General features: G+C 48.8%; 1 protein-coding gene across 6 annotated transcripts in view; it reads right to left on the bottom strand.

The window, feature by feature from the left end:
- CTNNA1 (catenin alpha 1) overlaps window positions 1-12644 on the bottom strand; it is a 142526-nt gene that overhangs the window by 123617 nt on the left and 6265 nt on the right. For 5 of the 6 annotated variants that reach the window (XM_054389181.1, XM_054389183.1, XM_054389180.1 and 2 more), the window contains exons 3-5: window positions 6310-6476; window positions 3919-4038; window positions 203-469 (exon numbers count right to left, since the gene is read on the bottom strand). In XM_054389181.1, the coding sequence (XP_054245156.1) occupies window positions 203-469; window positions 3919-4038; window positions 6310-6476 (554 nt within the window). The remainder of the gene's footprint in view (window positions 1-202; window positions 470-3918; window positions 4039-6309; window positions 6477-12644) is intronic. The other variant, XM_054389182.1, reaches the window with a different exon arrangement.

Genomic DNA, 12644 nt, shown 5'->3' with positions numbered 1-12644 from the left:
CCATATTCCATCAATCCTAGCCTGGAAAAAGACTTTTTAAAGCAGTAAAAGCCTGGTTTACCTGGGACCTGCTGTATTGCAGCAGGAAGTGACCTTTCAAAGCAGTACAAACAAAAGCAAGCTGTTGTGAATCAGGTGAACAAGGACAAAAGTAGGAGTTACCACTTCTTTTTCTGTTTCAGAGGAAGGGTTCCAAACTTACATCAAAGTTGTTGAGAGCATAAGCCAGCTCTCCACCTCCACCCTGCTGCTGGGCAGCATCATCTGAGGCGGTGGCTTGGGCTGCGTTGGAGATGCCTGTGACTGCCTGCTGGAGCTGTTTGTAGATCAGGTCCCTGTTGGCTTTGTAAGCAGCTACATCAGGGTGCTGCAGACAGGCCTGGGATGCTGTGTAGAGAATGGGGACATTCTTCTGCAGGATTCCTCTGGCTGCTGCCATCTGATCACGGTGACCCACATCTTTCAATTCCTATTAGGAAAAGTAAAGCAGAAAAGGCATTGGAGGACATTCCCCACATTTAACATCCATCCACCACCTCCCTGCATCTTCTCTGCTTAGTCTCCTCAACCCTTCTGGAGAATCCTTCCTCCTAAGGGCTCAACTAGTTTCACACATTCATAGCATGGTTTGGATTGGAAGGGACCTTGAAGATCACCTAGTTCCAACCCCCCTGCCATGATCAGGGACACCCTTCCACTAGACCAGGTTGCTCAAGGCCTCACTCAACCTGGTTTTGAACACCTCCAGGCAGGGGACATCCACAACCTCCCTCCCTCCCACAACAGCTTCATAAAGACAAAACCCTTTAAAGAAGTACTGTAGGGGTAATTCAATGATCCCTGGAGGTTCCTTCCAACCCCTAGCATTCTGTGGTTCACAACTCCATGGTTTGAAATCTGAAGTTGGATTTCTGCTCCTCTCTGCACTAGAAGACATTTTGAAAGCTGGAAAAATCAGCACACACAAATTGTAAGCAGACGTTTTCCTCCCCACTCCTTGTAATTCCTATTACACAAAAAAAAACCCAACCACCAAACAAAAACCCACAATCAAAACCACATCTAAACCAAGGGAAGAACAGTCCAAACAAACAAGAAAAAAAAACCCACAGAAACCTAAATCCTCAAACCAGAACACACTGTATTTTTAGCTAACTTAAGAACCAAGCTAACTGCAAGCTATCAATCTAGCAAGAGGCTTCCTCTGCAATCTTGTCTTGTGCTTGCACATGAGGAACATGATCATCTTTAAATTAAACTCCAAGACTCACAAGCAGAATGTTTTCTTTAATCATACCTAGAAGCTGGAGTTTACATTCCTCAAGAGATTTGAGTATTTAATTTTACAGGAACAACTCTCTCACTTCATTCACCTTCTTGTTCATCTCCAATGAGAGGAAATTAATCCAATGACTAACTACCACTTAATTTAATACTAAGGAGCAAAGTTCACACATCTTTTCCCAATCAGTTACTGATGAATTTCTTCAAAGCACCAACACCTCCATTTTGGAATAGAAACACTATGGTTAGATAAAGTTTCTGAGTCCAGCACAAGAGACAAGTTTAGAAAAAGAAGGATCAACACAGTTGTTAGCTGGGTCATCATTTTAAAGTGACCTCTTAAATCTAAGGGAGAGCTGAAAGAATTGGAGCTGTTCAGCCTGGAGAAGGGAAGGCTCCAGGGAGGACCTATAGGAAGGCTGGGGAGGGACTGTTCAGAAGGGGCTATGGTGATAAGATGAGAGGCAATGGTTTGAAACTGGAGCAGGGCAGATTTAGGTTGGACATCAGGAGGAAGTTCTGCACAATGAGGATTATGAAATACTGGAACAGGTTGCCCAGGGAGGTGGTTGAGGCCCCATCCCTGGAGACATTCAAGATCAGTCTTGATGTGGCCCTGGGCAGCCTGATCTAGTTGGAGCTGTCCCTGCTGACTGCAGGGGAGTTGGACATGATGACCTTTGAGGCTCCCTTCCAAGGCAAATGTGTGATGAGAATGAAGCAGAGGCCTGCCTCACTGAGAGGAGGGGAAAAACTGCTCTGACAGACTCTTGAAAATGAATGGGTAATGCATGACCTCTGTAAGATACATACTAAGCAGGGAGGGCACTCCAAGCAGCCTTACAGATGTACAGATTTAGTACAAGCACTTCCCAAAGCATGGCACAATCCATCACAAAGCAGTTTAAGAACATTTATTGAATTGCCACCCCAACCCTACTCCCATTTACTGCACTCATTCAAGATACATAACCAACTGGCAATCCATTTCAGACTGGACCCAGTTTACTTTCAAAGCTGAGTCTGGGAAAAACAAACACACAAAAAACCAAAAAACCAACCAACCCAGCAGTGTCAGAGGGGCAGAAGCAGTTTCGGTTTGTACAAACAGCAGAACAAACTGAAAATGCTCTACAGGAATTATAGTGTTTCTGGTAAGTGGGGCTGCCCACACCTCTCCTTTCTTCTGAACACAGCAATGAGTCACAGCAGTGCTGTGTTGAACAACACAAATTTCACAGGCAATTTAAGGCTGAGCACAAGCTATACAAACACAGAACACACACAAACAGCAATGTAAAGCCCTTCCCCAAAGGGCATTTCAGGGCAAGACTAGCCAGCATCACCCCTCACTCCCTGGGAAAGAGCTGCAGTTCAGTGCCCAGCCTCAACTTCATCAACATCCTGGATGAAGGAACACTGTGAACCTTCAGCCAGTTAGTTGGTGATAGCAAACTGGGAGCAATGCCTGACAACCCATCAGGTTGTGCTGCCATTTGATCAGGCCTGGACAGGCTGGAGAGTTGGGCAGAGGGAACTTCATAAAGGTCAACCAGAGCAAGTGTAGAGTCCTGCACCTGGGGAGGAAGAACTCCCTGCACTGTTACAGGTGAAGGGTGATCTGCAGGAAAGCAGCTCTGTGGAGAAGGACCTGGGAATGCCAGTAGACAACAAGGTTACCATGAGTCACCAATGTGCTCTCATGGCCAAGAAGGCCAATGGTGTCCTGGGGTGCATTAAGAAGAGTGTGACCAGCAAGAGAGACAGGGAACTACTGGAGAGAGTCCAGTGGAGGCTCCAAATATGCTCAAGAGCATGAAGCATCTCTCTGAGGAGGAAAGGCTGAGAGCCCTGGGGCTGTTGAGCCTGGGGAAGAACAGCCCCAGAGGAAATATCATCATCATGCTTTTCAAAAGGCAGAGGGCAATAGCATGGGGTCAGACTCTTCTCAGTGGTACCCAGGGACAGGACAAAGACCAACAGGCATAAACTGGAAGCCAGGAGGTTCCACCTAAACAGGAGAAGAAAATTCTTTGGTATGAGGAGGCTGAAGCCCTGGAAAGGCTGCCCAGAGAGGCTGTGGAGTCTCCTTCTCTGGAGAGATTCCAACCCCCTCCAGCCATTGTGATCCTGGGCAAGCTGCTGTGGGTGCCCTGCTGGAGCAGGGGGCTTGGACTGGATGATCTCCAAAGGCCCCTTCCAACCCCCACTGTGCTGGGATCCTGTGACCTTCACTCCCTGTTTAAATGGACATGTCCCTGCTCAGTGTGGTCTCGTGGTGAGTGCACCAGGCACCAAGTCACAGCTCTATTCTCTTTCCTTACCCACACTTGCACTGCTTCAAAATGGGAAGCACCAGGCTTGGGAAGCAGCATTTCATTAAGGTACTAGAGCATCAACATAAATGCTCCTAGACCAAATTCAGCCAGAAGCAGCACACTACAGCTGAGTTGGCTTCCTGCTTCCCAAGCAAGCTCAAATTTCCTAAACTCAGCCCAGTGCAACACAAAGAACTGGGTGGTAAAGTCTTAGCAGCAAGGGGTGCTGCCCAAGAGCAGCAAGGCTTCCTTCTTTTCTTAGTTTGGAAAAGAATAAAAAGAAATAACACAGAAGACAGAGCTGCCATCACTGTACCTGTTGTCTTTTGGCTGCCATTATGTTAAGCTTATCCACTTCTGGTTTGAGGGCTTTGTACTGGATACCCAAATCCTGCTCTGTGCCAGCATTTCTCAGTTTCAGGATACCTTCTTCCACCTGAAAGAAGACACAGTCACGTTTTTCCAAGTCACACAGGCTAAGGCTCAGGAAGTCATTCCTAATGTACTCCATCACAGACAGAGAAAGCAAACTTCCTCCACCCCCTTTAATCTTTTCTCTATTCAAAGGTTAATAGTGCTCAAGCTACTCCTTTCCTAGTCACCAGCTACTAGAGACAGCCCAGTTTGAAAGGGTGTGAAGGAGTCCAAGGCCCTGGCAGCAGCCAACAGGCACAGGGAGAGTCCTGAAAGCCCTGCCATGAAAGTGGGCCCGGAATCAAATCTCACTGCATTCCAAATTCTGTACCAACCACCCACCCTCCCGCTTAGCCGTGGGAAGAGAACACTTCCTCAAACGTGCCACACTCCTTTTTATTTAGTCTACCAGAGCTACTCATCCCTAGGAGCTACAAGGGAGTGCTGCTTATAAGAAAGCCAAATTATTTCAGATGAAAAAAAACCCCATAAATCTAGTTATGACCCACAGTTGTGAGCATTTAGTTTCAATGCTAAATGAAGTGCCACACCATGCCCAGAGCTGCCAGCCAGCAGTGTGCAAACGAGTGACAAAGCTCCACCTGCACTGCTTTGGCTCATGGCAAAACCCCTGAGAGCCTCCCTGCCGCAGAGTGAGCTGCTGAGAGTGCCCACGCTGAGCAAACAGCCACCCAGCACTGCCTGGCTCTGATGCCTTCAGGGCTATGCCTTTAAATTTTTCCACAGACCCTGAGCAGAAAGTAGTAAGAATGTAAATAAATCACTATTGGGTGGAAAAAAAGAAAAACGATTAATGATGGCTGCACCCAAAGAGTGGCTGGCAATGGCTCCATACCCAGGTGGAGGCCAGGGACAAGTGGAGTCCCTCAGGGATCAGCCCTGGGACCAGGCTTGTTCAACATCTTTGTTGGTGCCATAGACAGTGGCATTGAGTGCACCCTCAGCAGGTTTGCTGATGACACCAAGCTGTGTGGTGCTGCTGACAGGCTGGAGGGAAGGGATCCATCCAGAGGGACCTGGACAGGCTGGAGAGGTGAGCACATGACAACTTCATGAGGTTCAACAAGACCAAGTGCAAGGTCGTGCAGCTGGGTCAGGGCAATCCCAAGCACAAATCCAGGCTGGGCAGGGACTGGCTTGAGAACAACCCTAGAGAAAAGGACTTGGGGGTGCTGGTGTATGAGAAGCTCAACAGGAGCCACCAGTGTGCACTTGCAGCCCAGAGAGCCAACCAGAGCCTGAGCTCCATCAAGAGAAGCATAGCAGGCAGGGCCAGGGAGGTGATTCTCCCCTTCTACTCCACTCTGCTGAGACCCCACCTGGAGTACTGCATCCAGTTCTGGAGCCCCCATTACAAGAAGGAACTGGAGGTGCTGGAAGGTGTCCAGAGAAGGGCCACGAGGATGATTAGAGGGCTGGAGCACCTCTCTGATGAGGACAGACTGAGAGAGTTGGGGTTGTTCAGTCTGGAGAAGAGAAGGCTCCAAGGAGACCTTCTTGTGGCCTTCCAGTATCTTAAGGGAGCCTACAAGAAAGCTGGGGAGGGACTTTTCAGGATGCCAGGTAGCAAGGGAATGGGAGCAAAACTAGTGGGAATGGAGCGAAACTAGAAGTGAGTACATTCAGATTGGATGTTAGGAAGAAGTTTCACACCGTGAGGGTGGGGAGACACTGGCACAGGTTGCCCAGGGAGGTGGTGGAAGCCTCATCCCTGGAGGTTTTTAAGACCAGGCTGGATATGGCTGTGATCAACCTGCTCTAGTGTGAGGTGTCCTTGCTCATGGCAAGGGGTTGGAACTGGCTGATCCTTGAGGTCCCTTCCAACCCTGACGATTCTGTGATTCTTCTAAATGATTCCATTGGAGGGATAGCAGCCTTTTAAGATTTAGTACTCAAAACAAAGTTCTGCTGGGCAGTCTAGCAGGGTGCTTCTGTGTTTCTCCTCCTGGTTTTCTTGGCTGAAGAAGGTAACATACTGACCTTGAACACTAAGTCTAACAAACCTCTGCTGCTTCTCTCTCTTTACTCTGGCCCGGGGGGTCTGGGGAAGGCAAGGAAGGGGGAGGTGGAGAGATAGCTTTCCTGGCTTTGGCCAGGAGGGCTTTGTGCTGTTTTTGCTCATCACACCTACCTGTAAATATTGTAACCACTGCGTATTTTGTATATATTCACCTGCTTCCAAACTGCGCTAGTCTGGTGTGGTTAATGTGGGAGGGAAATTTCCACCCCCCACACTGGCGCAGCAAGAACCCCAGCAGAGGACCTCACTTACTACTTTGAGTTGGACAAGCAGCTTGTAGACGTCTGCCATGTCGGCCAGAATCAGCAGGCGCGTGACGGCGGAGAGCAGGGCGCGCGCCGCCCGCACCATGTTCCCGCGCTTCACCGAGGAGCAGGGGTCGTCAGCAAACTCCCCCGAAGCACTCTTCATCAGCTCACCTGGACAGGACAGGACAGAATCACACAATGTTAGAGCTTGCAAGGGACCTCCAGAGATCATCAGGTCCAACCCCCCCTGCCAGAGCAGGAGCACCCAGGGTAGGCTGCACAGGAATGCATCCAGGTGGGGTTGGAAGCTCTCCAGAGGAGACTCCACAACCTCTCTGGGCAGCCTGTTCCAGGGCTCTGTCACCCTCACTGTAAAGAAGTTTCTCCTCATGTTAAGGTGAAGCCTTCTATGTTCAAGTTTGTATCCATTGTTCCTTGGCTTACCACTGCACATCACTCAAAAGAGCTTGGCCCCCTCCCCTTGCCCCCCACACCTCAGATATTGATAGACATTGATCAGATCCCTCTCAGCCTTCTCTTCTCCAGACTAAACAGCCTCAGAGCTCTCAGTCTCTCTTTATAGGGCAGGCTGGATGAGCAAACTGGTACAGCCGGAGGTGCCCCTGCCTGTGGCAGGGGAGATGGAACTAGATGATCTTTAAGGTCCTTTCTAAGCCAAACCAACCGCTCCCTGATTCTATTTCCAACTGCACAGGTGTTTTAACACTCTAGAATCCTCCAGAGAGCCAAACACAGCCTGCAGAACTGCAGGCATTTTACAAGCTAGAGCGCATCTGAGGCTCAAGCAAAAGCTTTGATTTGTGTACATGCAGGAGTTAAGCAGAAAGCAGCAGCAAGTCCTGCAAGCACACAAGCAAAGGCCTCAGCTCCTGGGACTGTAACTACCTCAGGGCACTGGCCTGGCTGGATGTGCCCTGGTTTGCATTCAGAGCAAGGCAGCACTTCGTTAAAATGCTCCAGCGTTTCATAGCCCCTGGGCCTGCATCTGGTGCAGGAGGAAAGAACTTGGGTTTCAGATGGTAACAATGCAATTGGTTAACTCTGAAAAAGCAAAGGCCACTTTACAGAGCTAGAGAAATTCCTCCAGGAGGCATTTGGAAAGCATAAAAAGAACGTCTGCGTACAGGCAGAGGAAGAAATTTTGGATTGCTCTCCCACTTTCTGGAGCAGTGTTTTGCTTCCTGTACCACAGCTCCTACACAGCAGGAAGTTTTGGAATCCACATTATTATTCTTGGATCTCTTTGCAGTTCAGAAACATCTGGAGATCAGCTAGGATTTAGTTTAGAAAACCCTAGGTACTCAAGGCCAAAGACTTGTGGGCAGCTGGAGACGACCAGAGCGTAGGCGAGCTGTGTCACAGCTAACTGCTGCGTCAGGGGCTTCCCAAACCTGCAGGGACAAGTGGCCACATGGCCAAACACCAGACCAAAAAAGGCATGTCTCAGATGAGACAAGAACCTCTGACAGTGCTTCATTAGTGGAAGCTGACAGAGACACCATGCAGCCTGCTACCGAATGGGGCTGGGCGAGATCCACACCGGAATCTCATCCTGCCAAGGGCTTCCTGCTCCCACAGCCAGGCAATCAGCACAGCATATCCTCAGGATGGGAAGGGCTTCACTTGCATTGTAATGACTTAACTACTCAAGATTACCTACAACTGGAGAGCCTGGGGTTACTCATACACATCCTTACCATTAAGCAATTAATATCTGGCCCTGGGAGAGTTTCTAGCCCCTGAGCACTCTCCACCTTCACAGCTAAATACAGCCCAAACACAGCTGCCAGCCTGTCCAAGCAGCTACAGCAAGAACTCAGTTTTGTTCCACTGCTCCCGCCCATGCAACACCCTTCCATCATCTTAAATAATACAACCAAGAGTGGCACGCAACATTTGAAGATAAAAAAATATGCTACTTCAGTGCTGTGAGGTATGGAAAAGGCTTCTGTCCAAGTACAGACCAGCTATAAATACCAACCCAAAGCTATCCCTGGCCCAGTCTTTGGAGAAACACAACTCTTGATTTTATCAAGTGTTAAGAGCCCCAGATTTCCAGATGGGTGGAAGATGATACATCTTCAGTGCTGAAAAACTGCAACCAACCCTGAGATTATAAAACCCTGACAGAGCTGGCATCCCCCTTCCTGTATTCCTTCCAGAACTGGCTAACAGCAGTGACATTCACACCAGCACCACAGGTATGACATTGATTAACAAGCTCAGGATTTAAGGAGAGATGTCAGAAACAAAATTCACAGGATATTAGGGGTTGGAAGGGACCTCTGGAGATTGAGTCCAAACCCCTTGTCAGAGCAGGGCCACAGAATCCAGCACAGGTCACACAGGAACACATCCAGACAGGGCTTGAAAGGCTCCAGAGAAGGAGACTCCACAACCTCTCTGGGCAGCCTGTTCCAGTGCTCTGGGACCCCCACAGTAAAGAATTTCCTCCTCATAATGAGGTGGAACCTCCTGTGCTGTAGTTTATATCCACTGCCCCTTGTTTCTTCCCTTATTTGCTTCTAGGTAAAATTCCCACTTCTCTGACTCCCAAAAGAAATGGAAGTTGTTTTCACTTATGTCCCACTTGAAGCAACTTTGAGGTAGCCACTCACTTCAGGAGAATCTCTGAAAGTGGTAGCAAAGTTAAAACCCAAAATTATCCTCCACCCATCCCTTCAATTGCAACCTTGCAAGCCAGTCCTGAAATAAAACATGATCCATTTTTAAACAGAGGCTTCAAAAGATTCAGAGTTTCAAACAACTTGTCAGGGTGTAAAAAGATAACCAGCTTCCCAGAATTAAAGTAAAATTTATATTTAAAGTTGTTGCATATCTATTTTTTCCCCTGTAAATTAAAGACAGCTGCCTTTCAGATTGCCTTTACACTGAAAAAGCAACATGGGGTAGATTTTAGCTGGATCCAAAGACTAAGAGGGAACTTGGCCTGATTAGAGCTAGACCAGAACTGATTCTGCTCAGTGCTGTCACTTCCCAGCTCAGGCTCTGTTCACTGAGGCACTTTCTGCAGCTCAGGGCAGGTTGGCACAGCGAGGGGCTGCTTCCAGCAGGGAGAAGCTGATGAGGAGAGTCCCTGCTAAGGACTTGGCTGCAGAAAGGCTCCGCCTGAGACTTGCTCCTCTGCAGACCAAGGGCACTGCCACAGCTTGTGCCACACCTTGGGGTGCAGGAAGTCAGAGGTGGCACCTGCAGGAAGGAACAGACAGGAGAGGTGACCCTCAACTGCCCAGCAAGGGATTGTATCACATGGACAGCATCTTGAGGGCCAAGCTGAGGGATCCCAGGGTTAAGTCTCTTCTTCCCTGGCTGGTATCCCAGGAGGACTCGTCTGTTCGGCCTTTGCTCCTGATCCATGTGTACCTGAATCCAGTTCCTGCTTACCACTGAGTACAGTCTGGGACTTGCCCAGTGCCTGCCCCCAGCATCAGTGGTGCCAATGGTGCCAGCACTGCCCTCAGGGGTTGGGTTCCATATCGGTTTGCGTCTCTTTCTATTTCATCAGATTGTTTTCATTTCCATCCCAGCTGGTTTGGTTCCTTCCCCCAGCCCATCAGTCTCTCTCCTGTTTTCCCTTTGGGAAGGCAGAGGAGTTCACAGAGAGCCTCTGGCACTCACCTGGTGGCCAGTACAGCCCTACCCCTGGACTGAACTCCACCCTAAGCATGCAGTTAGTGCATCACATGCAAGGACTTCAGTTCAGACTGGATCCAGCACCATCTTCCCATTTTCATATCTGAACCAGAGGTAACTCAGCAAGTTTGAAAGTAGGATTTCAAGAGTTAAAAGAAACACTGCAGATGTGTCAGACTGTGAGGCTCAGATTATAGAGCTAGGACAGACTCTTGTAGGAGTAATCTGTTTTTCCAATATAACCTTAGATTTTCACCAGATATTACAAGGGAAAGCTAATAAAACATGGTTGAGAAAAGAGGAGGCCACGGTAGCCATGCTCTGATCTTGTCAATAAAGTACTAAGAATTCAATTAAATCTAATGGAACAAAGCCCATTTCTGAAACAGTAAGATTTTTAGTCCATCAGAAGAAAATTACCATTTTCCAGCCTCATTCACTCCATGCCCACAGGCTCTGATGGCACTTTCAGACAGCACCATTAATCCTCCCCAGCAGCACAGTGCAGGATGGCCACAGCAGACAGGGCTTGCTCCAGCCCTGACTGAATAGGACAGCAGCAGAGGGGACAGGCAAGGCAAGGCAGGCTGGCCCAGGGGCACAGAGGGACACTGATGCTTTTGTCCCCAGGCTAGGAACGTGCCCACACATCACCCTGTGCCAGTCAGCACCTCCCAGTTCACAGCCAGTCCCCCAGGCTGCTCTGCTGGCAGCACTGGAGCGCAGTGCCATTAGGGCATCCTTCTGCCTGCTCACAGCACTGCTCCCTGCAGCCTGCCTCTTCCCCACAGAATCAGTTTCAAGACCCTACTGGTCTGGATACTGGAGTCCTATCTTGCCACTAATGCCACCTTCATTGTTCACCACGAGTGTCACAACAGGCTGCCTTTGCTTTCTACTGTGAATGATAAGGCCCTGGATCTCCTAGTCATAGAATCCCAGACTGGTTTGGGTGGGAAGGGACCTTTAAAGGTCACCTAGTCCAAGCCCCCTGCAGTCAGCAGGGACATCTGCAACTCGAGCAGGTTGCTCAGAGCCCCAAACAACCTGGCCTGGAATGGTTCTAGGGATGGGGCATCTCCCACCTCTCTGGGCAACCCAGCCCAGTATTTCATGACTATCATTGTAAAACATTTCTTCCATCTATCGAGTTTAAATCTCCTTCTTCTACCTTCAAACCATCACCCCTTGTCCTGTCCCCTGCTCAAAAGCCTGTTGGCAGCTTTCTGCTCAGCCCCTTTAAGCACCGAAAGGACACCAGAAGGTCTCTGTGGAGCCTTCTCTTCTCCAGGGTGAACAAGCCCAAGTCTCTCAGCCTGGCCTCACAGCAGAGGGCTTCCAGCCCTCAGATCATTTTTGTAGCCCTCAGTAATGCTATACCAACAGGGGAGCTGATACTTATGGCATCAAAACCTTCTGTTAATTCCTTCATCTTCAATTAAATCCATATCCTGCCTACACCACTCTTCCTACAGTTTGCCAAGAGCTGTCTCAGAGCTCCCTGAGGTTATGGCTTGTCAAAGCACTCAAGTCCTTGGCTGCAGGATCACTTCTAATACAAGTGGCACGCTTCTCAACATTTTTCTTGCAGGAAAACAGCTGAGAACTCTTTGCCTCCTTCCAAGAAATTAAGCTCGCAGGTCACAACAGACTTCTAAAGTTGCTTTTCCAAGAAGAAATCCGTGCTTAACTTCAAGTTATTCTGCAGCTGGCCTCCTTCTGTTCCTGGGAAATCCTGAAGCCACACAGCTCCTGTCAAGTGCAGCCGAAGAAATGTTTTTGCCCTTTCATAACTTGCTTCACTCTTCACTTTTGAGAAAGCTTCACTCCAACACAGGACAGCAGACACCAGGCTGCATTCGGAGGTTCACAGCCCTGCATTTGCAGCCATGCAACATGATCAGAGTCCACAGCATTGCTGAGACCATTCATCCATTCTCTTACCTCAAACCCTATGCACAGACTGCAGCTTTTTAAGTTTTCATTTCTGGTCTTTCCTGTAAAATTATCATAGGAAGCAGCACAACAGTACGAGCACAGCTAATACCTGGGACCCTCACACCAGCACAGGTCTACAGAAGCAGTGAAACATGGGCATCAGTACTCCAGGAGATCAGGAACAGCCTGGCCAGGCTAACACAAGGGAAGAGAGATTTCTAAGATCATCAAGCCCAACTGTTAACCCAGCACTGCCAGGTCACCACTACACCACGTCCCTCAGCACCACACCTACACAACTTTTTAATCCACACCCAACAGCAGATTGCCCAGGATCAATGCCCAGGTGGGTTAGGAATTCCCTCTTGACCCTGAAGGTCTGTAACCCCTCCCAGTGTCAAACACCTGTTAAGAAAGTGGTTCAGCTCCAAAACACCTCCCAGCAGCTCCAGAAGAGCTGATCATGTCATTGCACAATTGATCTTCAGGGCTTCCTATGAAGATAAAACCCTACAAAGAGCTTAGTGTACAGGGACTATAACTGAGCAAGGTCAGTACTGCCTCTTCTATTATCCAGCAAAATTCCAGCAGCAGAAATCAATGTAACAGGTTATGGGGAGGATGAAATCTGAGATGTTCACACCAGACACTTTCCCAGCCCTAAGTCACTTCTGTAACCACAGCAGGATCTGTTCTAAAAACAGTTTGGTTCTTTGTCTCCACTAC

This window comes from Indicator indicator, chromosome 18 (assembly GCF_027791375.1).
Source record: "Indicator indicator isolate 239-I01 chromosome 18, UM_Iind_1.1, whole genome shotgun sequence".
Lineage (NCBI taxonomy): Eukaryota > Metazoa > Chordata > Aves > Piciformes > Indicatoridae > Indicator > Indicator indicator.
This window is presented reverse-complemented; position numbering and strand designations above follow the sequence as displayed.